Source organism: Triticum urartu, chromosome 7A, assembly GCF_056163025.1.
Source record: "Triticum urartu cultivar PI428250 chromosome 7A, HENAU_Tu73, whole genome shotgun sequence".
Taxonomy (NCBI): Eukaryota; Viridiplantae; Streptophyta; class Magnoliopsida; order Poales; family Poaceae; genus Triticum; species Triticum urartu.
Window position 1 is genome coordinate 401,738,525 of NC_141879.1, and position 25,626 is coordinate 401,764,150.

At 41.7% G+C, this 25,626-nt stretch overlaps 1 protein-coding gene across 3 annotated transcripts; it reads right to left on the bottom strand.

Annotated features, from left to right (window-relative positions):
* Window positions 1-3,622: 3,622 nt before the first annotated feature.
* On the bottom strand, window positions 3,623-12,953 carry LOC125523598 (bifunctional nuclease 2). 3 transcript variants are annotated; one of them, XM_048688622.2, is made up of 11 exons: window positions 12,656-12,874; window positions 12,210-12,241; window positions 11,549-11,848; window positions 9,562-9,732; window positions 9,428-9,477; window positions 9,294-9,350; window positions 9,144-9,209; window positions 8,964-9,038; window positions 8,440-8,558; window positions 7,998-8,089; window positions 3,623-3,984 (listed from the first exon to the last, which is right to left on the bottom strand). In XM_048688622.2, exons 2-11 carry the CDS (start codon window positions 12,217-12,219, stop codon window positions 3,929-3,931), a joined length of 996 nt encoding a protein of 331 aa, XP_048544579.1. In that variant the 5' UTR covers window positions 12,220-12,241; window positions 12,656-12,874; the 3' UTR covers window positions 3,623-3,928. The 3 variants fall into 3 exon arrangements, with proteins under 3 accessions (XP_048544579.1, XP_048544580.1, XP_048544581.1); XM_048688624.2 differs by lacking the exon at window positions 3,623-3,984 and adding an exon at window positions 4,043-4,693 and having other exon boundaries at window positions 12,656-12,881; XM_048688623.1 differs by lacking the exon at window positions 12,210-12,241 and having other exon boundaries at window positions 12,656-12,953.
* Window positions 12,954-25,626: the final 12,673 nt, after the last annotated feature.

The following is a 25,626-nucleotide window of genomic DNA, read 5'->3' on the forward strand; positions in this document are numbered from 1 at the left end:
ATAACAGTTGAACTTGTTCCCGAGGAGGTATGATCCTAGGGTCGGTCATTTTGCCCAACCCAATTCTCGAGGGCTATTGCATCGACAATCCAATGCAGAAAATTTAAAGTGCAATATAGTTTTCGAGGAGATTATGATCCTCGGGTTGGTCGGCCGCACCAACCTAAGTCTCGAGGACTTTGCACACCGTTTTTTGTGTCCCGAAGTATTCTGCCGAGCTAGGAGTTGATCCTCAGGCCGATTTTGCAATCAACCTGAGTCCTAGGGGCTACTGGGATCAACGGTCTTATGTCATCCTTCAGGTGCATCTCGGGTTTTAGACCGATACACACCTTGAGGGCTACTGGCTATATATCCCGGCAGAGAATAAATGGCACCAATCAAAAATATTGACAAAAAATCATCCCGCGGTCGGGGTGGTGCACCACCTCGGAAGCAGTCCGGCATAAATCTCGGACGCTAGTGGCTGGCTCCATAGAGGGCATTTCTGGCATTAAGCTCGGCTAAACTCCTTCGACTTTTTTGAGCCAAGGTGATTTATGACACCTCGGATACAGTCCGGCGTTGGAGCTCGGATACAGTCCGGCGTTGGAGCTCGGATACAGTCCAGCGTCGGTGCTCGGCTACAAAGGATACCTCGAATGCAGTCCGGCGTTGGGCCTCGGATGCAAGAGGACACCGCCGCACGGGAACAACTTCAAACTCGAGGTGTGGCGTAAAAATAATAAGGCATTGTTAAAGGCCGAAGACTTAAAGGGGCTCCTCGGATACCCGACGTGTAAACTCTTTGGATTCACTTCGACGATCCTCAAGATTAAAAGATTTGTTGAACCAGTTTTCAAGATCGATGACCGAAGATGAAGAACAGTTTGGAAAAATCGAGGAGCGTCCCCAACTTGAAGACCGGTTCAGGGGGCTACTGACGGTGTCCTGGACTAGGGGGTACTCACCACGTCGTCTCCCGATCAGCTGGATCGGGCTGAGGACCCCCATGGCGGTTCACTCATGGGCCACTTCAGGCAGCCCACGCCGCATACAAGGAGGTTTCTACAAGACTTGGCGCCCAAGCCAAGGGCTCTCCTAAACCCTAGGGCTCTGGTGTTTTATATAAACCAAGGCCAGGCTAGTCAATAAGGGAGGATATTCATTAGATCAATCTTACGGTAGACACATGTACCCTGTACCACACCCATATCAATATAATCAAAAGCAGAATGTAGGATTTTACCTTCATCAAGAGGGCCCGAACCTGGATAAAATCCCGTGCCTATGTTACCATCACTCCAAGACGCCTAGCTTAGGACCCCTACTATGAGATACGCCGGATATAGAACCGACAACTTCCAACAAATTATGCTATTTGCATGGCATGGTTTCTCTAGACTTGTCCATCATGGGCCATTGCTAGCTTGCCAAAGCAAGTTTATTGACACGCACAAACCATTATAGGGGCCCCTCATTAGTCTCATATATGAATTTTACATGTGTCAATGCGGCTAGCACGTAGTTGCACCAATGGTTTTTTTATGTACTATATGAATATAAATATTTATTCTGAGCTATAACTAAAGGACACATAATTTAGGAGGTGTTACAAATGCTTTTTTGAGGAGCGGACGTGACCATCGTTGTTGCGTGATACGTCTCCGACACATTTATAATTTTTAATTGTTTCATGCTATATTATCATTCTTGTATGTTTTATGTGCCATTTTATATTATTTTTGATGGACTAACCTATTAAATTAGTGCCTAGTGTCAGTTCTTTTTTTTTTGTCTATTTCTTTGTTTTTGCACAAAAACCATTCTCCCTCCATTTACTTATACAAGGTCACTATGGAATATACATTTTGCATCTATACAAGGCAACTAATTGTAATCGAGGAAAAATTAATGATATTTTCTCGTACTAGAAACCTATTTAATACTTGCACGCATGCAGTTATAATGACAGTTAACTACTTCCCCCACTCAGTTTGTTTGCATGCACGCGACGTATTGATGACCCAGTAAACAAAAAGAAAAGATGAATTGCAACGCAAGCATTAAATTTTACATTGGTATTTGTAATCTGAGTTTGTGATTTTGTATATAAAAATGGAGGGAGTACCAAACAAACTCCAAACACGATGAAACTTTACGGAGAATTTTTCTAGACCAGGAATGACCCTAGAAGCTTCGGGGAGGCACCAGACGATGATCAAGGGGGGCCACAAGCTCAGGCGATGCGCTCCTAGGGGCGCGCCATGTGAGCTTGTGGGCCCACCGTGGCTCCATTTGCCTTAATTCCAAGCCTATAAATTCACAAATAATCAAAAAAAAACAGAGCGAGACTTGAAACAATTTTTTCATCGTCGCAAGCCTATATGCTTTCTCGATCCTATCTAGAGGCCTTTTTTGATCCTCTGCCGGAGGGGGAACCCATTTGGGAGGCAATCTTCACCGACCTTGCTGCCTCCATGATGATGAGTGAGCAGGACCTACGGGTCCATAGTAGTAGCTAGATGGCTTTCTCTCTCTCTCTATTTCTCTCTCCCTCTCTTTCTCTCTCTCTGATCTTCAATACGCCGATCTCTTTGGAGAACTATTCGATGTAATTCTCGCGGTGTTCATGTTGGGATCCGATGACTTGTGGGTTTATGATCCGATTATTCATTGAAACTATTTGAAGCTTTTGAGATCTATTATGTGTGATTTAATAGCTACTTATGCTTTCCGATCTATGAGTCTTCTTTGGCCAATTAGATGATTAGATCTTCAGAGAGAGTGGTGCATAGTAATGGGCTCAATCTTACAGTGTCCTTTACTCTGTGATAGGAGGAGTTGCAAGGCACGTATTGTATTGTTGCTACTAAAGATGAAACGACGGGGTTTGAACATATTGCTTGGTCTTACATTGTCTATATTATGTCATCTTACTTAAAGCATTATCTGTTTGTCATGAATTTAATACTTTGAGATGCATGTTGGAAAGCAATCTTGTCATGAATTTAATAATTTGAGATAGATATTGGATAGTAGTTTAGAGTGAAGTAATAGTAGTAGATGCAGTTGGATTAACAATCCACTTATCACGGACAAGTCATGCCATCAAGAATCATAATCATAACTATGTGCAATTCTGTCAATTGCCCACCTATGCTATGCTTATGAGAGGGATGCCTCTAGTAAACCTTGTCGATGTGTTTTACATATCACGCTCCTGACAAGGCTCCTGCAACCATATGTCATTTTATCACTCAACAATTGGTTGAGGCTCCTTTGGCCACGTGTCATGTGTACCCCTGGGGCACATGGTAGCGTGTTTGTGTGCGAACACAGTTTTAGCAACTCTGCTGGGAGTGGGACTCCCGAAATCTGAGGTTTAGGATCTCTAAGAGACCTTGCTGTCATGTCTTGCGTATCATACTCCCGACCCATGCCTTGCATATAGTAGTATCTCCCACAAATATATTATGAAACCTAGGGGTTCAATGATATTTTACATACCAATTGCAACCCAGTACCTTAGAATCATCAATATTTAAGAATGACAGACATAATAATTTAGTTTAAAAGTTGTATTAAATATGAAAATACAGTCCCAGCAATATAGTACCCTTTTTTTTATCGAAACACAAGATTCAATGAGGGCCCAGATGACCATTGGCGCCAACATGCATAAATAGGATGGAACTTACATAGATTAGTTCTTACTTTCTGAATATTAGTCTGAATTTACAGAAGCTACTTCTCAGGGCCTTGGAATATATACGTCTAATTACATCAAACCATACGGACCAATCATCTCCATTGCATAGTGAGGTTGAGGACACTTTTTTTTATTTACACAGTCCAAAGTGACCAGTCTATTGCGGGGCGGGGGGTAATCACAGTTCTACAAAGGGACGACAATATGATACAAATAGAGTACCGAGTTAAGAACCTTTCAGGCCCAGTTCTTCCGCTTAGATCTCAGCCTCATTAGTTTGTCCTTCCATGTTGCTGCAGAACAGAGAAATCAACACTAATTTAACAATTCTCGGTACATTTTAGCTAAAGGGACTTATATTTTAAGAACAGTATACAATATCAATTTCTTGGATGCGATCTACACGTTCATGTCAAATCAGGTGACATTTGTCTCCTTTGCTCATTTGTACGGCACAAACTGGAGCTAGTTTTACAGTTACTGGATTCGACTATGGTCACCATGGCTGAAAGGAAGAAAGTCCCCAAATTGACCTGCTCAATCTTGACCACATCCTCGTTCCAGAGAAGGAGGATTCCTCCCCGGGTGCCGTCAGCCGGGCGCTCAGCAAAAGATTTTAGACGATGTCCTCCAAGGAAGGCTGCAGCGGATTGATCAATATTGGCCAGCTTGGTTTCTTGCAGACAAACAATGTTGCAGGGGGTCGAGGCAATGGTTTCATGAACAGTCGCTCGTCGTGCAGGACAATTGAGGCCTCTAACATTCCAACTGAGAATACATAGGTTGTTGTCATTCATGGCTAACCATACAAGAAGCAATCTGAAGGACTCCTTTTTTCAGGAGATGATTAGCCAGAAGCCCCTCGATGGAGTTAGGTGGCTGATCACTGGAGATTTCAACCAAATCTACCGCGCCCGCGACAAAAACAAAGCAAATATGGACCGGAGTCGTATTGTTCGCTTCCGTAATGCACTCAATTCTTGTGAGCTCAAGGAGATCCACCTACAAAATAGAAAGTTTACATGGAGCAATGAGCAGCATAATCCCACTATGAGCAAGCTGGATAGCTTTTTTTGTAATGAAGATTGGGACATCCATTTTGGCTCCCACATCCTGCACGCGTTGTCATCCTCGCTCTCCGACCATTGCCCCCTTCTCCTTGCTAGCGACGAGGGACCCTCAAGGCCAAAATCCTTTAGGTTCGAAAATTTCTGGACAAACATGCCAAACTTCAAGAAAGTTGTTGCTGATGCATGGAACGAAAGGGTGAGCCACCATGACCCATGCCAAATTCTTTTCCACAAGTTGAAGACAGCTAGTCAGAGATTGAGGTGCTGGAGCAGGAAGCTTTTCTCTCGCCATAAAGTCCAACTCCACATGGCTCTCGAGGTCATCCTGCGCTTGGACATGGCACAAGAAATTCGGACCTTGAGCAACAACGAGCAAGATCTAAGGAAACAACTCAAGCGGAAGGTTGTCGCTCTGGCTGTCCTAGAGCGAGCTAGAAAAAAGCAATCCTCAAGGATAACCTTGCTTAAAGAGGGGGATGCCAATACGCGTTTTTTCCATCTCCGAATCAATCGGCGGAGACGGAAAAACTTTATCCATCGTCTCCGGCACAACCAAGGATGGGTTACCAATCATGACGACAAGAAAGCCATTGTCCATGAGCACTTCTCCACGGTCATTCGTAAGGGGCCGGCACGGTCAAAAGATTTCAACTGGGAGGCCATTCAAACCCAGCCATGTGATCTTACGGATCTGGACCTACCATTCACTGAAGAGGAAACTAAAGCGGCTATTTTCTCCTTACCAAGTGACAAGGCACCGGGACCGGATGACTTCACCGGTATTTTTTTCAAGGAATGTTGGGACATCATCAAGCGGGATCTGATGGCTGTTGTCAATGGCTTCTCCAACCTGCGCGCCTCTAGCTTCACCTGGCTCAACTTAGCGAACATCGCCCTTATCCCGAAAAAAGATGGCGCTGAGGACATTTCGAATTTCAGACCAATTAGCCTCATTCATGCGGTCACCAAAATCATCGCTAAAATGATGGCCTCTCGCTTAGCCCCTCACATGCCCAACCTAGTCTCCAATGCACAAAGTGCTTTTATCAAAAAGAGAAGCATCCACGACAACTTTATGTATGTCAGAAACTTGGCCAGACGCTTTCACCGTACGAAATCCCCTACCCTCCTTCTCAAGCTCGATATCAAAAAGGCCTTCGATTCGGTCAGATGGGACTATTTGATGGATTTGCTCCGACACCTGGGCTTCCCAAGCCACTTCCGTGATTGGGTTTCGACGCTCCTCTCCACAGCCTCCTCCCGTGTGCTACTTAATGGCATTCCCGGCGACCCGATCAGACATGGACAAGGCCTTCGACAAGGGGACCCGCTCTCGCCGCTCCTCTTTGTCCTTGCTATTGACCCCCTACACCACATACTTGCCAAAGCCACGGCCCAAGGGAGCTTGCATCCGCTCAGAGGTAGACCGATCCGTGCGTCCTTGTACGCCGATGATGCTGCCATCTTCGTTGCACCCATTAAAAGTGATATTCAATTCCTGGCATCGACGTTGGCCTCTTTTGGGGAGGTCACCGGCTTGGTCACCAATTGTGCAAAGAGTCTCGTTGCGCCTATCTGTTGCGAGGGCATCGATCTTCAAGATGTTCTACATGACTTTCCAGCAGTTCGCTCTGGCTTCCCAATGCGATATTTGGGGCTGCCCCTCTCAGTTAGAAGACTCAAAAGGATACATTTCCAATATTTAGAGAACAAGGTCGCCGGCAAGCTCCCGCCATGGGCGGCCAAGCACGTGGCCACCCCTGGTCATATTGTCCTCGTCAAGGCGGTGCTCACGGCCATTGCAATATACCATCTCACGCCCCTTGATTTACCCGTGGAGGTGAGAAAGAAGATCGATAGTTTGAGACGCGCATATCTGTGGGCAGGTTGTGACAAGGTCATGGGAGGAAAATGCAAAGTCAATTGGGAACTTGTGTGTAAGCCAAGGATTTATGGTGGACTAGGAGTGCTCAACCTCGAGAAATTCGCCACCGCCTTGCGTCTTCGTTGGCTTTGGTATGAATGGGCAGACCCCCCAAGCTTTGGCTAGGCTCTGGAACCCCATGTACTGACAAGGACAGAGACATTTTCGCGGCTGCCACCATGGTTCACATCGGAGACGGTTGCAGCGCGAGCTTCTGGAACTCCTCTTGGCTGGATGGGATCAGGCCGAAAGACATTGCACCCGCTCTCTACGACATCTCTAAGAAAAAGACGTGCACAGTCCAAAAGGCACTCCTGAACAATTTTTGGGTCAGCCAAATAAACACCCAGCATGGCCTATCCTTGGGGCACATCCAGGAGTTCGCCCTCCTTTGGGAAAGGGTGTCTGGGATCAACCTTGTTGCGGGAGTCCGTGATACTATCCTATGGAAGCTCACTACAAGTGGCGATTATTCTGCTTCTTCGGCCTACATGGCGGAGTTCGAGGGCCATCTCAGGAGCAACATGAACATGTCCGTTTGGAAAGCTTGGGCGCCTCCCAAGTGCAAGTTTTTTGCTTGGCTCGTCATCCAGAATCGTGTTTGGACAGCGGACAGGCTCCAGCGTCGGGGCTGGCCCAATTATGGGCTTTGCCCTTTATGCAAGCAAGTTACTGAATCTGCACCCCATCTCCTATTCCAATGCAGATTTTCCCAACGCGTTTGGGCTAATGTGGCTTCATGGATCGGCGTAAACAGTGCTATCACTGCAGGCTGGTGTAACGAAATTTCTGTAAAGGAATGGTGGTTCAAGACTATCCTAGATAGGGGGCCCCCGAGGAAGGCTCTGGCCTCCATGCTCATGCTTGTTTCCTGGGAACTCTGGAATGAGCGCAATGCAAGAGTTTTTAGGAATGTCGCTACCACAGTGACCATGGTCACTGCTAGGATAAAGGAGGAGGCTCGTATTTGGGCGATTGCAGGCGCTAGACACCTGTGTAATGTAATGCCGCGAGAGTAGACTCCTTTCCCCCGCCTTGCGGGTACCTGTTAAAACTTCTCTCTTAATCAATGAAAATGGCAAATCTTTTGCCTTGTTTCAAAAAAAAAAAGTTTTACAGTTCACGACAATCCTCACCTTCCAGCAGAAAAAATATATTTCAAAACATCTTGAGAACACAGAACTATATGAAATCCTTATCAAAGAGCCAAAAGAGATCTAAATGCTCTTATATTTCTTTACAGAGGGAGTATCATCCATTGTTTCTAGTGCATTGATGCATCAAAATAAGGCCATCAAAACACAATCGTTACCTGCATCTTTGTATCTCTCTTCAACAACTGCAATGAACATGTTTCGCACCAAACTGAACTCTTGAGCTTCAACGCAGGGCTCTCCATCAGGTCTGACAAAAAGCTTAGTGTAAGGAGACTAACATGCAGGAAGATGGATGAGCTTTTGAACAATAAATTATACACAGATTGAACTTTTTTGACAATGAAACACAATTTTGAATGGAAGAACAAATTATCAACTCATAATCGACCCTTCAACCATAAGTTACTGTGTCTAACTCGTTTTCGGAAAGGTCCGACTGAGAACACTCATTCTCATTCTTATTACAATTCACATACATTTTTTATTGCCAGGAAAACCAAACAAATTAATGCAAGGATCGAGGTATGTAGAACAAACTGCTGTCACAATTGGTTTGTGCACTCAGGCCACAACAACATAGGTCCATAAAAGAGATACCTGTCAAGTTCAGTAAACAATAAACCATCTGAAAGGCCACCTGCAGCCACCAATTTTGCTGGCTCGACTGATCTTATGCCATCGCTGTATGCAAGACTCCTATGTACTTGTATAGGAACCTGTTTTTGTCAAGAGCAACGACATAAATATATGTGATGCACTCCATAATAAGATAAGATGGGCTTTAGATCATATTCGCTATGAACGTAATTCTACAATTATCCTCACATTTGGTGTCTGAATTATGGAAAGCATGACATGATTACCCCTGGTTCACGTGTATAAAAAAAATTACTACTAGTGATCCATTTTGCTAATGCTAGTAACCTTGTGAGCTTGCAGCTACGTTCTAAACTCATCTAGAATATTAGAAAAGACGCTAAATCATTAAGCCTTAAAAGGAGAAGAATCAACTTAGAAATGAAGAGAAACTGCAGCAACAGAAAGAGAAACGGAGAAGAATGTCATCATCTAGTGCCAGGGCTATTAGATACAAAAATGAACCTTCAACATTAAAATAATACCTTGCAGCGAACAGCAATATTGATAGCATCCGAAGGCCGAAGATCAAATGTTATACTCTCTGTTTGATCTCCAATCTGCAGTACAGGCAGTTTTCACTTCAGAACAATTATGATATTACTGTACCCACTGAACACGATGTTCAGTTTCCTTCCTAGCAATTTACTCAATTACTCGAGTACCTTTGTTAGATAAAGCTCGGCACAGTATGCTTCTTGAATTCTTTTGTTTACCCGAACAAGTTTTACCTGGAAACAGCCACAACATGAGAGAAGGAATAAATTAATGAGTTATGGTTTCTGAACTGATCGCGATCCAGAGCATTCCAATACCTCATAGCCCATCTTATCGATCAGTTCCTTAACAACTTGATATATGGTAGGTCTTGCCTAAAACAAGAAAGGGTTACTGACTTTATGAATCAAAAGAAATGGGCGTGAACTGTAGAAATAAAATAGGGTATTACAATATGAACATGGCGAATAGCAGCCATCAGAAGTACACTTGGCATCTCCACTGAAAAAAGTACATTGGCATGTATTATAATCAAAGAGATATTCTAATTTCAAACTTCCAAAGAGAATAGGAAGTTGTGCATACAAACAATGATTGGAAGTAAAGTTCCACTTCCATCTTCAATTCTCAAAACGATAGCAGGTTGTGGTGCACTCTCTGGAATCTCTCTCCCTTGAGAATTATTATGCACACACCGCAGGTTTTTCCCATCTCGCATCTTTACTATATATCCTTCTGATCCACTTCTGACCTCAACTGGAAAAGAAAACACAAAACACATGCTTCACTAACAATTACTGAAGAACAAACACATCCAATATATTGCTGTTAAAAAATTAGTTAGTTGATGGGCACCTATCTGTTCATTATTCTGTAAGTGTAACTAAATCTGGGAATATATTTCCAGCATTTATCATGTGATACAAATATGATGTATCCTATTACTCCCTGCACGATTGCTTCTACTTCCCTAAATATCTCGAAATTAGGCTTTTGCCCCGTTTATAGATAAAGCACCAGCCAAGTCCATACAGCAAGTTATCCATGTATGAGGAAAGTAAATAATAATTCTGCTACGGCAACAACACAAACATGCCCAAAAGCGAAACACCAAAGCGATAGAAGACGCCTCTGGGAAAAGGTGTCAGTTGCTAGGGGATGCAGAGAGCTGACGGCCGACCATCTGAAGACCATCCAGCAGGCCACCTAGCCGGTCCCTGTCCCCCCACCTACAGAGCGGCTGTCACTGCTGGATCCAGGTTGAGTGCCGCAATATGCTGTTCCGCACGCTGAGCGGCAGTGGGCTCCGTTACCTCCGCTCCCGCCCTGGAGCGCACCGGCCAGTCGCTCTGACGGGAGGCTGGTGAGGAGTGCGGCGAGCCACGGAGGTGGCGAGGTAGACCATGACCAGCTTCAGGGCACGCGGAGATTCACAAGGACCAGTGTCGGTGACCCGGGGACAAGCAAGCGGAAGTAGGACACCACGCCAGGCAAGCGGGGCGACGAAGGAGGGCAGATCTCCATCCCGTAGAGTCCTCCCCTACTTTGTCCTCAGATAAAGAAAGGGTGGAGGTGAGGTCGGTGAGGAGGTGATCACGGCCCTAAGCAGCGAGGTAGCCTGCGCACTAAGGGAGGTAGGCACCCGTGTCGACTAGGGGGGCAGGGGCAGGAGGAACCACGGCTACCGCCTGCACCTACAGTCCTGCTACCCGCTCAGACGGCGCTACGTAGTCGTGGCCCTCATCATCCGAGGAAGCGTCAGACTCATCGTCGTCATCCAAGGAGGCGCCAGACTCGTCGTCATCATCCCCGGGGAGGCGGTGGTTGGGACCATTGTTTGGGCGGTAAGGGGTCTAGCGGCAACACTCCTCCTCACCGTCAACTGAAAGTGCAACTAATGCCCTTGGTGGATTTTGGTAATTAATGTCAAATATCTCAAAGAACTAATGCCTTAACTAGCTTATCTCAAGAAAGTTCCATTAGGTTGCAACAAAGGAGATGAAAGATGGCCCACACAAATTTGCGCGAAGACTTGGTGAAGCAAGGACTTAATTCTATATTTTAGTGATCCAAAATCACATTGTGTCCATAAGTATGCCCATACTATCAAAAGGTGAATGAGATTGCTAAGCTGAGTCTTTTGCTCCATGTGCTTAAAGGTCAAACTCCGGAGCCCTCAAAAGACTTCCTTTTCTCCACTATATCTACCTTTGCTTTAGATCAATACTAGCAAAACTATCCCTGAGACAATGCCACAATCCAACGTGGGAGCTCAAGTGGAAAACCCTCCTTTCTACACAGTATTCTTTTCCCTAAGTTTGAGTATACAAATCATGTATTGTGCCCTTAATAAGGAAAAAAATGAGCACAGAAATGGAACTTGTAATAATAAGAATAATACTTAAAATTTAACGCCAGTAATGCTCTAGTGATGCACCAGAGAAATTACAAATCTTGCATAATTAGTGAGATAATAAAAGTAATCTAAGTGCAAACAGATTTAAGCTGATGTAATTCTTGAACATATATGATACAGAAAAATATTCAAACCACCATGGCGCAAAGAGATTACCAGCTTCAAGGACAGTGGAATTAACATAATCTTCATCATTCTCATTGAAGTTTCCAGCCATGTATCCATTACCATCAGATGAGGAGCTGAAGCTACGACAAATAGGACCAAAGTTCTTTGAAGATGACTGAGAGATTGGAGAAACTAGTCTAGTAATGTTGCGGTATTTAGACACAGCACCCAAGAATGCAGTGCCAAGCTGCCCAGATTTGATCAATGAGTTGTTGACAAGGGCAGCAGGAAGCCTTGCTTGCATTATAGGGCGACAAAGAATTGGTCCCTCCATTGCCATCAATGTGCCTACATAATAAAAGTTAAAATGATTAATAAGTTTGATCAGAATGGGAGACCTAGCCTAAATGGAAAATCAAATGGGAAATTATTTCTGCACCTTCTAAGAAATAATAGCAGTGAAATGCTAGTAAGAAAATTAATCTAGTACAGTATGTTTATAGATTTAACAATCAGCTCTGTAAATTAATCTAGCACAGTGGCATTAACATAATCTTCATCGTTTTCTTGAAGCTTCCAGCATAATTAATCACTGCTGATTGCCACAGCAGCATTAGAAATCCGTAAATATTTTATCATTACTGTAATTTCCATGCTAATTGCAGTACGCACACAATCCGACACCCATATTAGCAGGATAACTCCTTACAGAAGATCATATCAGAAGGTAAGTCTTGGCGCCTGCGTAGACAAAATAGAAGAAACAACATTGAAGTTGACCAATCAATTATATAAGCCACTGGAGATTATTTTTTTTCCTCTTTCTTATAGTGTATATTTGTCAATTTTGCCAATTTTGCGCCACAATTGACTCGTAAAATAACCGCACTAATCCAAAAGTAAGTAACGAATCAAAGTCCATTTCTACACGCAAGCAACAAGCAAGAACCGACCAAAATCGATGCTCGAGCCAGAAACAATCACCCGAGGAGACCAAAATCCCCAAAGATGTACAAACCAACGCGAAGGGAAATCAGAAAACGAACGGGAAATCCCGGAAATAGCCAGCAAAAACGGGAAAAGAATCACGGCGATCAGACCACGGATCACATCAAAATAAGGGTTAAATCGGGGGGAGACCGGAGATCGCCTTACCAACAGCAACGGCCGTTCCTCGGAATCGAGCACGAGCGCAACCCTTTTTTTAGGGGAAACACGAGCGCAACTTTATAGAGATAAGTGACCAAGTATATTTATTGTCTGGGGGTGGAAAATGGAAGCGAAAGAGGTGGGGCTTGGCCTTCCCTTTATCCAGAAGAGAGCAGAAAATGTAGCGGTGGGCGAGCGGTTCCTATGCAGTACCAGTGGGCGAGTGGTAAAATGTTTGGCTACAGTATGGCTACGAGTACTGTAGGATAGGCTTTGTGGCGTAGTTTCGAAGAGAGAATATGTGAAACTTGCTTGCGTGCTTCCCCTTCAAGAAAGTAAGTGAACATCGGCATAGTATATCCTTTATTTTCGAAGTTTCGGTTATCCCCAATTATACTGGCCATGGGTAGCCTGGCCCGGACGGCCCGACCTGACCTTGTCCACAGGTCGTGCCTGGGCCTAAATTTTGAGTCCGAAGGCCGAATCTGACCTGAGCCCGTCCTATTAGCGATTAAAGAAGAGGCCTAGCCCGAGGCTCGGTGGGCTTTTACACTAACGAGCAGGGCCCTGATAGCTATCCGCGTCAATATTTTTATCGAAGAGAAAGGGATGATACAGCACAGCTACGGTAGATATTTTTCTCAGTGATGAGACCAAGATTATCGAATCGATAGGAGAACCAAGCAACATTATGTAAACGGTACCTGCACACAAAGAATAGATACTTGCAACCCGACGTGTAAAGGGGGTTGTCAATCCCTCTCAGGTAAAACATAAATTAGTTTGTAGTAGATTGGATAAATAGATCTCACGAAAACGTGAAATAAAAAAAATAACAAAAATTTGCAGCAATGTATTTTTGAATTTTGGAATAATAGATCTGAAAATAAAAGTGGTAAATAGTAGATCGGAAAGCAAATATGATGATAGAGGCAAAGGTGTCATGTCTTTAGATGAGATGGCGGCTATCATTTTGATGGAGTAGACTTTGGTAATCCGACTACGAACGTGCGAGGACGTCGCGCCTTAGTAATCGCTAAACCAATTTCAAAAGGTTATTGACCACGCCAGAGCACAATCAACCTGACCACGAAAATTTATTTCCTGTAAGCAAACGAAGAACAAGTAAGAAACTGAAATTGCAATCTTGATATTGCGAATATAAGAGGAAAGCTTTATTAATGAAGGTGGGGTTCTGTGACGCCTTGGTCTGTTTGTTGGACACAAACGAAGTACGCGAAGTTGCAGCTATGGCGAACTTTTAATCTAAAAAAACCCAAACAAAAAGCTACTAGATGGATCTACTTATATAGTAGCAAAGGGTGGCGGCCAAGGAGGTGGGAGGGCGTCCCAAGTCAGCCTAAAACTAACCCTAGGTCGTACAAGGTCCATGGGCCCAAGTGGAGGTGATGCAACACCTTTGGACTTGTAGTTTGACCCGGATTCTGCTGCAGCGTCAGATTGTTTCGTCGATAACTCAACGCTCCGGACGAATTTGAAGGTGAATCCAATTGGGTTGGAAAGAGCACGAAATCTAATTACCAACAAACAGTGAATCATCCAATTCAGAGTCCGTATGAAAGAGTTCTTGCCGTTTTGAGTCAGGTATGTCTGTGCAGTCCGAATCTGAGTTCAGAACGTGAGAGACTTGGACTCTATCTTCTCTTGGCCTAAAAGTAACGTGAGAGGACTTTTTGAACAACACATAAACTTCTCTTCTTGCCCTTACCGTCATATGTGGATTGTACAAATGTCCCATACACCTGCAATTAGACATGACACAAAAGTTTGTGAAGTAATTTTGTCCTGGATGACATAAATAAATTATTGCATAGTTTGCATTATAAATCACCTCACAAATATATATGTATATAATATTTTTGGTCGTAGCTAAGGTAGTCATGTCCTCATCATTCTCCCCTTCTTGAAAACAAAGCCGTCCTCGACGTTGCTTAATCTAAAATGTGGCTAACAAAAGACACAAGGTGTACATGTCTCTTCGAACTATCGATTTGGTTTGGCCAACTAGATTGGTTTTTCTTGCAGTGGGAGAAGTGCTTAGTTTTGGGTTCAATCTTGCGGTGCTCGATCCTAGTGACAGAAGGGGAACCGACACGTATTGTATTGTTGCCATTGAGGATAAAAGCTGGGGTTTTCATCATATTGTTTGAGTTAATTCCTCTATATCATGTCATCTTGCTTAAGGCATTACTCCGTTCTTTATGAACTTAATACTCTAGATGCATGCTGGATAGCGGTCAATGTGTGGAGTAATAGTAGTAGATGCAGAATCGTTTCGGTCTACTTGACACGGACATGATGCCTATATTCATGATCATTGCCTTAGATATCGTCATAACTTTGCGCTTTTCTATCAATTGCTCGGCAGTAATTTGTTCACTTACCGTAATATTTTTTATCTTGAGAGAAGCCTCTAGTGAAACCTATGGCCCCGGGTCTATTTTCCATCATATAAGTTTCCGATCTATGATTTTAGTTTCCGATTTACTTTCTTTGCAATCTTTTACTTTCCGTTTTATAAACCAAAAATATTACTTTACCGTTTATCCATCTCTATCAGATCTCACTTTGCAAATAACCGTGAAGGGATTGGCAACCCCTTTATCATGTTGGGTGCAAGTTGGTGTTTGTTTGTGCAGGTATTCGGTGGCTTGTCATGTTGTCTCCTACTGGATTGATACCTTGGTTCTTAAAACTGGGGAAAATACTTACTCGACTTTGCTGCATCACCCTTTCGTCTTTAAGAGAAAAACCAACGCGAACTCAAAAGGTACCAGGAAGAATTTCTGGCGCCGTTGCCGGGAAGATCTACGCCAAGCCGAGACATACCAAGTACCCATCATAAACTCTCACCCCTCGCATACATTATTCGTCATTTGTCTCTCGTTTTCCTCTCCCCCACTTCTAAAACGATTTTCGAAAAGATTCGCCTTTTCTTCGCTCTTCTTCCGTTCGTCTTCTCTTTCTGCCTTTTTTGCTCCCATGGCTAATCCTCCCATCCTTGTTAACACTCCCAATAATGAGGTTCTCAACTTTAAACAAAGGGAAGGATAGAATTTAAAAGATGCTTGGTATAGAATTTGCAATGCTCAAAATAGATCTATTCAAAAGCAATCTACTTCCGTTCTTCTTTGCAATTTCTATGTAGGCATTACTCCTCGGAAAAGATATGTTCTAGATACCATTACTGGGGGGAATTTCTTGGGGAGCCATACTTTCGACTCTTACAATGCCATGATAGATTTGCTAGGCCCACCACCTCTTTTGGTTAATGGAACTGTTTTAACCTTGGAACATGTAATGCAAAGATTGGATATTATTGAAAATAAAATTGCTACTGTAGAGTTGATTGAAAATTTGGATAAAAAGATTCATAATCAGATTACTCAATATGGATCTAAGGTAGTAGTTACTCTAAAGAACCTTAAGGAAAAGGAAACCATGGTTAATGAAAAGATAGATCAAGACTTTGCTAGAATTGGCAAACTAGAAGATATTATTACCAACTTGGGTTCCGTCTTTTCCTCCGTTAAAACTACTCCAAATCTTCCTCCTAAGACTGCTAAGCTTGCGTATGTTCCAAAAAATAAGGGTGAATCTTCTAGTAAAAACAATGAAGATCGCAAATCAATTAGTGTTCACCCCAATTTTCTTGATATTATTAAGGAACCTATTGTCACGAATGAATTTCTTGATTTCTTGCCTAGGAGTTTGACCTTTTATAAAACTAAAGAATCCCCCAAGATTATAATTGAAGAATTGCATACCGAAGATGAGAATACTTAGATCTATTTGTGTCTTATGCCTAGCTAGGGGCGTTAAACAATAGCGCTTGTTGGGAGGCAACCCAATTTTATTTTTGTTTTTTGCTTTTTACGTTCTATTTTGCAATAAGTAATTCATCTAGCCTCTTTTTAGATGTGGTTTTATGTTTTAATTAGTGTTTGTGCCAAGTAAGACCTTTGGGACAGCTTACGGTGATAGTTGATTTGATCCTGCTGAAAAGCATAAACTTTTGCGCCTAGGAGATTAGTTTGCATTTTTAACAAAAGCGCGATAAAATACTGATTATTTTTGCAGAAGATTAATAAACAAAGTGTCTAGGACTTCCTAACTTCTTAGGATTTTTGGAGTTACAGAAGTATTCAAAATATCCAGATTACTAAGGACCATTCTGTTTTTGACATATTCTGTTTTTCGCGTGTTGTTTGCTTATTTTGATGAATCTATGGCTAGTATCGGGGGGTATGAACCATGGAAAAGTTGGAATACAATAGATATTACATCAATATAAATAAAGAATGAGTTCACAATAGTACCAAAAGTGATGATTTATTTTCTTATACTAACGAAGCTTACGAGATTTTCTATTGAAGTTTTGTGTTGTGAAGTTTTTAAGTTTTGGGTAAGGATTTGATAGACTATGGAATAAGGAGTGGCAAGAGCCTAAGCTTGGGGATTCCCAAGGCACCCCAAGGTAATATTCAAGGAGGCCAAAGGGCCTAAGCTTGGGGATGACCCGGGAAGGCATCCCCTCTTTCGTCTTCGTCCATCGGTAACTTTACTTGAGGCTATATTTTTATTCACCACATGATGTGTGTTTTGCTTGGAGCATCTTGTGTGATTTGAGTCTTTGATTTTTAGTTTGCCACAATCATCCTTGATGTACACACCTTTTGGGAGAGACACGCATGAATCGTGATTTATTAGAATGCTTTATGTGCTTCACTTATATCTTTTGAGCTAGGCAATTTTGCTCTAGTCCTTCACTTATATCTTTTTAGAGCACGGCGGTAGTTTTCTTTTATAGAAATTGATGAACTCTTGTACTTCACTTATGTTATTTTGAGAGTCTTTAGAACAACATGGTAATTTGCTTTGGTTATAAAATTAGTCCGAATATGATAGGCATCCAAGAGGGATATAATACAAACTTTCATATATAGTGCATTCAATACTATGAGAAGTTTGATTCCTTATGATTGTTTTGAGATATGAAGATGGTGATATTAGAGTCATGCTAGTAAGTAGTTGTGAATTGGAGAAATACTTGTGTTAAGGTTTGTGAGTCCCGTAGCATGCACGTATGGTGAACCGTTATGTAACGAAGTTGGAGCATGAGATGTTTTTTTGGCAGTCTTCCTTATGAGTGGTGGTCGAGGACGAGCGATGGTCTTTTCCTACCAATCTATCCCCCTAGGAGCATGCGTGTAGTATTTTGTTTCGATGACTAATAGATTTTTGCAATAAGTATGTGAGTTCTTTATGACTAATGTTGAGTCCATGGATTATACACACTCTCACCTTTCCACCATTGCTAGCCTCTCTAGTACCGCGCAACTTTTGCGGGTACCATAAACCCACCACATATCCTTCCTCAAAATAGCCACCATACCTACCCATTATGGCATTTCCATAGCCATTCCGAGATATATTGCCATGCAACTTTCCACAGTTCCATTTATTATGACATGTTCCATCATTTTTTATACATGTTGCTCTTGATTCATTGCACATTCCAGTACACCGCCGGAGGCATTCACATAGAGTCATATTTTTGTTCTAGTATCGAGTTGTAATTTTTGAGTTGTAAGTAAAGAGAAGTGTGATGATCTTCATTATTGGAGCATTGTCCCATGTGAGGAAATAAAAAATAGAAAGTCCCAAAAAAAAGAAAAATGAGAGAAAAGGAGAGAAGGGACAATGTTACTATCCTTTTTGCCACACTTGTGCTTCAAAGTCGCACCATGATCTTCATAATAGAGTCTCCTATGTTGTCACTTTCATATACTAGTGAGAATTTTTCATTATAGAACTTGTCTTGTATATTCCAATGATGGGCTTCCTCAAAACGCCATAGGTCTTCATGAGCAAGCAAGTTGGATGCACACTCACTTAGTTTTCTTTTTGAGCTTTCATAAACTTATAGCTCTAGTGCATCTGTTGCGTGGCAATCCCTACTCACTCACATTGATATCTATTAATGGGCATCTCCATAGCCCGTTGATACGCCTAGTTGATGTGAGACTATCTTTTTGTCTTCTCCACAGCCACCGTCTATTCCACCTATAGTGCTATGTCCATGGCTCACGCTCATGTATTGCATGAAAGTTGAAAAGATTTGAGAACATCAAAAGTACGAAAACAATTGCTTGGCTTGTCATCGGGGTTATGCATGATTTGAATATTTTGTGTGATGAAGATGGAGCATAGACAGACTATATGATTTTGTAGGGATAAGCTTTCTTTGGCCATGCTATTTTGAGAAGACATAATTATTTGTTAGTATGCTTGAAGTATTATTGTCTTTATGTCAATATTAAACTTGTGTTTTGAATCTTACGGATCTGAACATTCATGCCACAATAAAGAGAATTACATGGATAAATATGTTAGGTAGCATTCCACATCAAAATTTTTGTTTTTATCATTTACCTACTCGAGGACGAGCAGGAATTAAGCTTGGGGATGCTTGATACGTCTCCAATGTATCTACAATTTTTGATTGTTACATGCTATTATATTATCTGTTTTGGATGTTTTATATGCATCAATATGCTATTTTATATGATTTTTGGGACTAACCTATTAACCTGTAGCCTAGTGCTAGTTTCTGTTTCTTCCTTGTTTTAGAGTTTCACTGAAAAGGAATACCAAATAGAATAGAACTTTCCCGATGATTTTTCTTGGACCAGAAGACACCTAGGAGACTTGGAGTGCAAGTCAGAAGAACCACGAGGCGGCCACAAGGGTGGAGGGCGCACCCAGCGGTAGGGCGCGCCCCCAACCTTGTGGGCCCCTCGGTGACCCCCTGACCTAGATCTTCCTCCTTTATATTCTCATATGCCCCGAAAACTTCCAGGGGAGCCACGAAACCACTTTCCCACCGCCGCAACCTTCCGTACCCGTGAGATCCCATCTAGGGGCCTTTTCCGGCATCCTTCCGAAGGAGGATTCGATCACGGAGGACTTCTACATCAACACCATTGCCTCTCCGATGAAGCGTGAGTAGTTTACCACAGACCTACGGGTCCATAGCTAGTATCTAGATGGCTTCTTCTCTCTCTTTGATTCTCAATACCATTTTCTCCTTGATGTTCTTGGAGATCTATTCAATGTAATACTCTTTTGCGGTGTGTTTGCCGAGATCCGATGAATTGTGGATTTATGATCAGCTTATCTATGAATATTATTAGAATCTCCTCTGAATTCTTATATGCATGATTTGATATCTTTGCAAGTCTCTTTGAACTATCGATTTGGTTTGGCCAACTAGATTGGTTTTTCTTGCAATGGGAGAAGTGCTTAGCTTTGAGTTCAATCTTGCGGTGCTCGATCCTAGTGACAGAAGGGGAACCGACACGTATTGTATTGTTGCCATCGAGGATAAAAAGATGGGTTTTTCATCATATTGTTTGAGTTAATTCCTCTACATCATGTCATCTTGCTTAAGGCGTTACTCCGTTCTTTATGAACTTAATACTCTAGATGCATGCTGGATAGCGGTCGATGTGTGGAGTAATAGTAGTAGATGCAGAATCATTTCGGTCTACTTGACACGAACGTGATGCCTGTATTCATGATCATTGCCTTAGATATTGTCATAACTTTGCGCTTTTCTATCAATTGCTCGGTAGTAATTTGTTCACCCACCGTAATAATTTCTATCTTGATAGAAGCCTCTAGTGAAACCTATGGCCCTCGGGTCTATTTTCCATCATATAAGTTTCCGATCTATAATTTTAGTTTCTGATTTACTTTCTTTGCAATCTTTTACTTTTCGTTTCATAAACCAAAAATACCAAAAATATTACTTTACCCGTTTACCGTTTATCCATCTCTATCGGATCTCACTTTGCAAATAACCATGAAGGGATTGGCAATCCCTTTATCGCGTTGGGTGCAATTTGGTGTTTGTCTGTGCAGGTATTCGGTGGCTTGTCACGTTGTCTCCTACTGGATTGATACCTTGGTTCTCAAAACTGAGGGAAATGCTTACTCTACTTTGCTGCATCACCCTTTCCTCTTCAAGGGAAAAACCAACGCAAGCTCAAGAGGTAGCATCATCCATTTTTACTTCCCTTGGTTTTTGCACAAATGACACATGTATACATGAGTAACTTTCATATTTCATAAAATCTGAAGCCAAAATATTATCACAAGTAGAAGGCATGAAAATATTGCAACTCAGTTTGCACATATAAGTGAAGCTCTTATTCATTTCAAAAGGTTGATAATGTTGATCATTAAACCGTCCCAACATTGGTGAATAAACCTTACTTGCATAAAATTTACATGCTACAACATGCTTAAATAAGCAAACATGCAATAAGTCATTGGTCACAGAATCATCACCAAGATTAGAGGTCATATTAAAACGATTAAATATTTATTCTTTTGGATCAACACTTAATTCAATGGGTGCACTCAAAATTGTTGGTACTTCAACTGTTTTATCACATGACGCATTCATGACAGTAACACGATTCTCTAAAATAGCTGGTGTGCTCAAATCAACAAGTAACTCAACACATGATGTATTCAAGTTAACTAGGCATGCATCATTCTCATGTGAAAGTGGAAAATCTGTACCTTTGTCATTACCTCGTATGATCAACTCAGACGATGTAGGCACTCTTGGTGGTGATGTGTCACATGATGGAGATGATGTAGTCCTCGCAACAACGGATGTGGTTGTCATAGTATGCCTACTAGTTGAAGAAACATGCTTGTTCTCCTTGTGGGCAACACGTCGGTTTATTTCCTGTTCAATGCAAGCAAGACGAAACAAATGGTCCATAGGATAACACTCTTCATGAATTAGTATCTCTTGAATATCATGGTTTAATCCTCCCCAAAATCTATCCATAAAATCTTCTTCACTTTCTTCTAAAAATGAGTGCAACAATGTAGTTTGTAAATCATCATAGTATTTTGTTACTGTGTCAGTGCCTTCTTTTAAATGTTGTAATTTTTTAACCATGCCACGAGTATAATAAACATCAATGAATCTATCTCTCATGACAAGTTTTAAATCATCCCAAGTAGTAGGTATAAGATCATGGTTTAACCGACAATATTCACTCCACCAAACTAAAGCAAAGCTACTGAAAGTACTAACCGCGGCTTGAAATTTTCCACGCTCATCAAAATTATGGGAAGCAAATATAGCATTTATTTCGTATTCCCATTCAATATATAAGTCGGGCCTAAAACGACCAGTAAATGGTGGCATGGAAACATTAACCTGATTATGTGCATTCTGATGTTGTTGCTCCTCTTGTGATGGTTGTTGTATTTTCTTAGGTAATGACAAATCTCCCACGATCGATGAAGCCCAACAACTAAAAACTCCAAAACCTGCCATATTTAGTAGAAAACAAGAAATATAATCCAAGAATAATGTTCATATGAACTACTAGGATGTGATGTAAAGCGCTCATAGTAAAGCAAATATCAATATCTCACAAGTTCTTACCAAGCAGTAGGTGGTGACATGCAACCAGCGGAGTCAAATAATTCTGAAGATTGAGTAAAGCGATTGCCAGGGGAACATACGTATACATGATACGTCTCCAACGTATCTATAATTTTTGATTGCTCCATGCTATTATATTATCTATTTTGGATGTTAATGGGCTTTATTTTACACTTTTTATATCATTTTTGGGACTAACCTACTAACCGGAGGCCCAACCTAAATTGCTGTTTTTTGCCTATTTTAGGGTTTCGAAGAAAAGGAATATCAAACGGAGTCCAAACAGAATGAAACCTTCGGGAACGTGATTTTCTCAACAAACATGATCCAAGAGACTTGGAGTGGGCGTCAAGAAACAAGGGAGGAAGGCACGGGGCAGGGGGGCGCACCTACCCCCTGGGCGGGCCCTCCACCCTCGTGGGCCCTCTGTTGCTCCACCGACGTACTTCTTCCTCCTATATATATCCACGTACCCCCCAAACATCTAGGAGCACCACGAAAACCTAATTCCATCGTCGCAACCTTCTGTACCCGAGAGATCCCATCTTGGGGCCTTTTCCGGAGCTCCGCCGGAGGGGCATTGATCAGGAGGGCCTCTACATCAACTCCATGGCCTCTCCGGTGATGGGCGAGTAGTTTACTTCAGACCTACGGGTCCATAGCTAGTATCTAGATGGCTTCTTCTCTCTCTTTGGATCTCAATACAAAGTTCTCCTCGATCTTCTTGGAGATCTATTCGATGTAATCTTCTTTTGCTGTGTGTTTGTCGAGATCCGATGAATTGTGGGATTATGATCCAGATTATCTATGAACAATATTTGATTCTCATCTGAATTCTTTTATGTATGATTGGTTTATCTTTGCAAGTCTCTTTGAATTATCAGTTTGGTTTGGCCTACTAGATTGATCTTTCTTGCAATGGGAGAAGTGCTTAGCTTTGGGTTCAATCTTGCGGTGCTCGATCCCAGTGACAGAAAGGGAACCGACATGTATTGTATTGTTGTCATCGAGGATAAAAAGATGGGGTTTATATCATATTGCATGAGTTTATCCCTCTACATCATGTCATCTTCCTTAAAGCATTACTCTGTTCTTATCAACTTAATACTCTAGATGCATGCTGGATAGCGGTCGATGTGTGGAGTAATAGTAGTAGATGCAGAATCGTTTTGGTCTACTTGTCTCGGACGTGATGCCTATATACATGATCATACCTAGATATTCTCATAACTATGCTCAATTCTGTCAATTGCTCGATAGTAATTCGTTTACCCACCATAATACTTATGCTCTTGAGAGAAGCCACTAGTGAAACCTATGGCCCCCGGGTCTATCTTCCATCATATTAATCTTCCAACACTTAGTTATTTCCTTTGCTGTTTATTTTACTTTGCATCTTTATTTCTCTTTATCATAAAAATACCAAAAATATTATCTTATCATATCTATCAGATCTCACTCTCGTAAGTGACCGTGAAGGGCTTGACAACCCCTTTATCGCATTGGTCGCGAGGTTCTTATTTGTTTGTATAGGTGCGTGGGACTTGAGCGTGATCTCCTACTGGATTGATACCTTGGTTCTCAAAAACTGAGGGAAATACTTACGCTACTTTGCTGCATCACCCTTTCCTCTTCAAGGGAAAACCAACGCAGTGCTCAAGAGGTAGCAAGAAGGATTTCTGGTGCCGTTGCCGGGGAGATTCGCGCCAAGTCTAGTCAAGATTTGACTGCCAACAACGAGTCATTTCTGGCGCCATTACCAAGTACCCATCACAAACTCTTATCCCTCGCATTACATTATTTGCCATTGGCTCTCGTTTTCCTCTCCCCCACTTCACCCTTTACGTTTTATTCGTCCTCTCTCTCCGTTCCCCTTCTCTTTCCCTATTCGCCTCTTTTCTGCTTGTTTCGTCATTATGGCTAGTCCTTTATCTACTCTTTTGTCTCCCGAGAATGAAGTTCTTAATTTTAAACAAAGGGAGGGAGAAAATCTAAAAGATGCTTGGTACAGAATTTGCAATGCGCAAAATAGATCTACTGGGAAGCAATCTACTTCCATTCTTCTTCGCAATTTTTATGTAGGCATCACCCCTTGGAATAGATATATTCTTGATACCATTACCGGAGGAAATTTCTTGGGTAGCCATACTTTTGATTCTTATAATGCTATGATAGATTTGTTTGGCCCACCACCTCTTTTGGTTAATGGAACTATGTTAACTTTGGAACATGTGATGCAAAGGCTTGAAATTATTGAGAATAAAGTTGCTACTGTAGAGTTGATTGAGAATTTGGATAAAAAGATCCACAACCAAATTACCCAATATGGATCTAAGATCAAGAATTTGGAAAAAGAACCCATAGTTAATGAAAGAATAGATCAAAATTCTACTAGAATCGATAAACTTGAGGGAATTATCACCAACTTGGGATCCGCTTTTTCTTCCGTTAAAAATACTCCAAATCCTCCTACTAAAATTTCCAAGCTTGTTTATGTTCCTAAAAATAAGGGTGAATCCTCTAGTAAGGAAACTACGGATTTAAAATCAATAAGTGTTCATCCTAATCTTTTTGCTATCATTAAGGAACCATTTGCTACAAATGATTTTCTTGATTTTGTGCCTAGGAGTTTGATAATTAATAAAAAGGAAGAAACTCCTAAGAATTACAGGTGTCTCATTGAAGAATTACCTACCAAAGATGGCAATACCTAGATCTATCTTCGCTTTTATGCCTAGCTAGGGGCGTTAAACGATAGCGCTTGTTGGGAGGCAACCCAATTTTTTTTTTATTCCTTGCTTTTTGCTCCTGTTTATTAATAAATAATTTATCTAGCCTCTGTTTTGGTTGTGTTTTTTGTGTTTAATTAGTGTTTGTGCCAAGTTGAACCGATGGGAAGACTTGGGGAAAGTCTTTTTGATCTTGCTGTAAAAACAGAAACTTTAGCGCTCGTGAGAACTACTGCCATTTTATTTGGAAGGTGCTATTTAGTTAATTCTTTTTGCAGATGATTAATAGATAAATTCCTCACGTCCGGCAATTTATTTTAGAATTTTTGGGGTTTTAGAACTTGCGTTAGCTACAGATTATTACAGACTGTTCTGTTTTTTCGTGTGTTGTTTGCTTATTTTGATGAATCTATGGCTAGTAAAAGAGTTTATAAACCATAGAGAAGTTGGAATACAGTAGGATTAACACCAATATAAATAAAGAATGAGTTCATTACAGTACCTTGAAGTGGTGTTTTGTTTTCTTTCGCTAACGGAGCTCACGAGATTTTCTATTTTGAGTTTTGTGTTGTGAAGTTTTCAAGTTTTGGGTAAAGATTTGATGGATCATGGAACAAAGAGTGGCAAGAGCCTAAGCTTGGGGATGACCATGGCACCCCAAGGTAAAATTCAAGGACACCAAAAATCCTAAGCTTGGGGATGCCCCGGAAGGCATCCTCTCTTTCGTCTTCGTCTATCGGTAGCTTTAC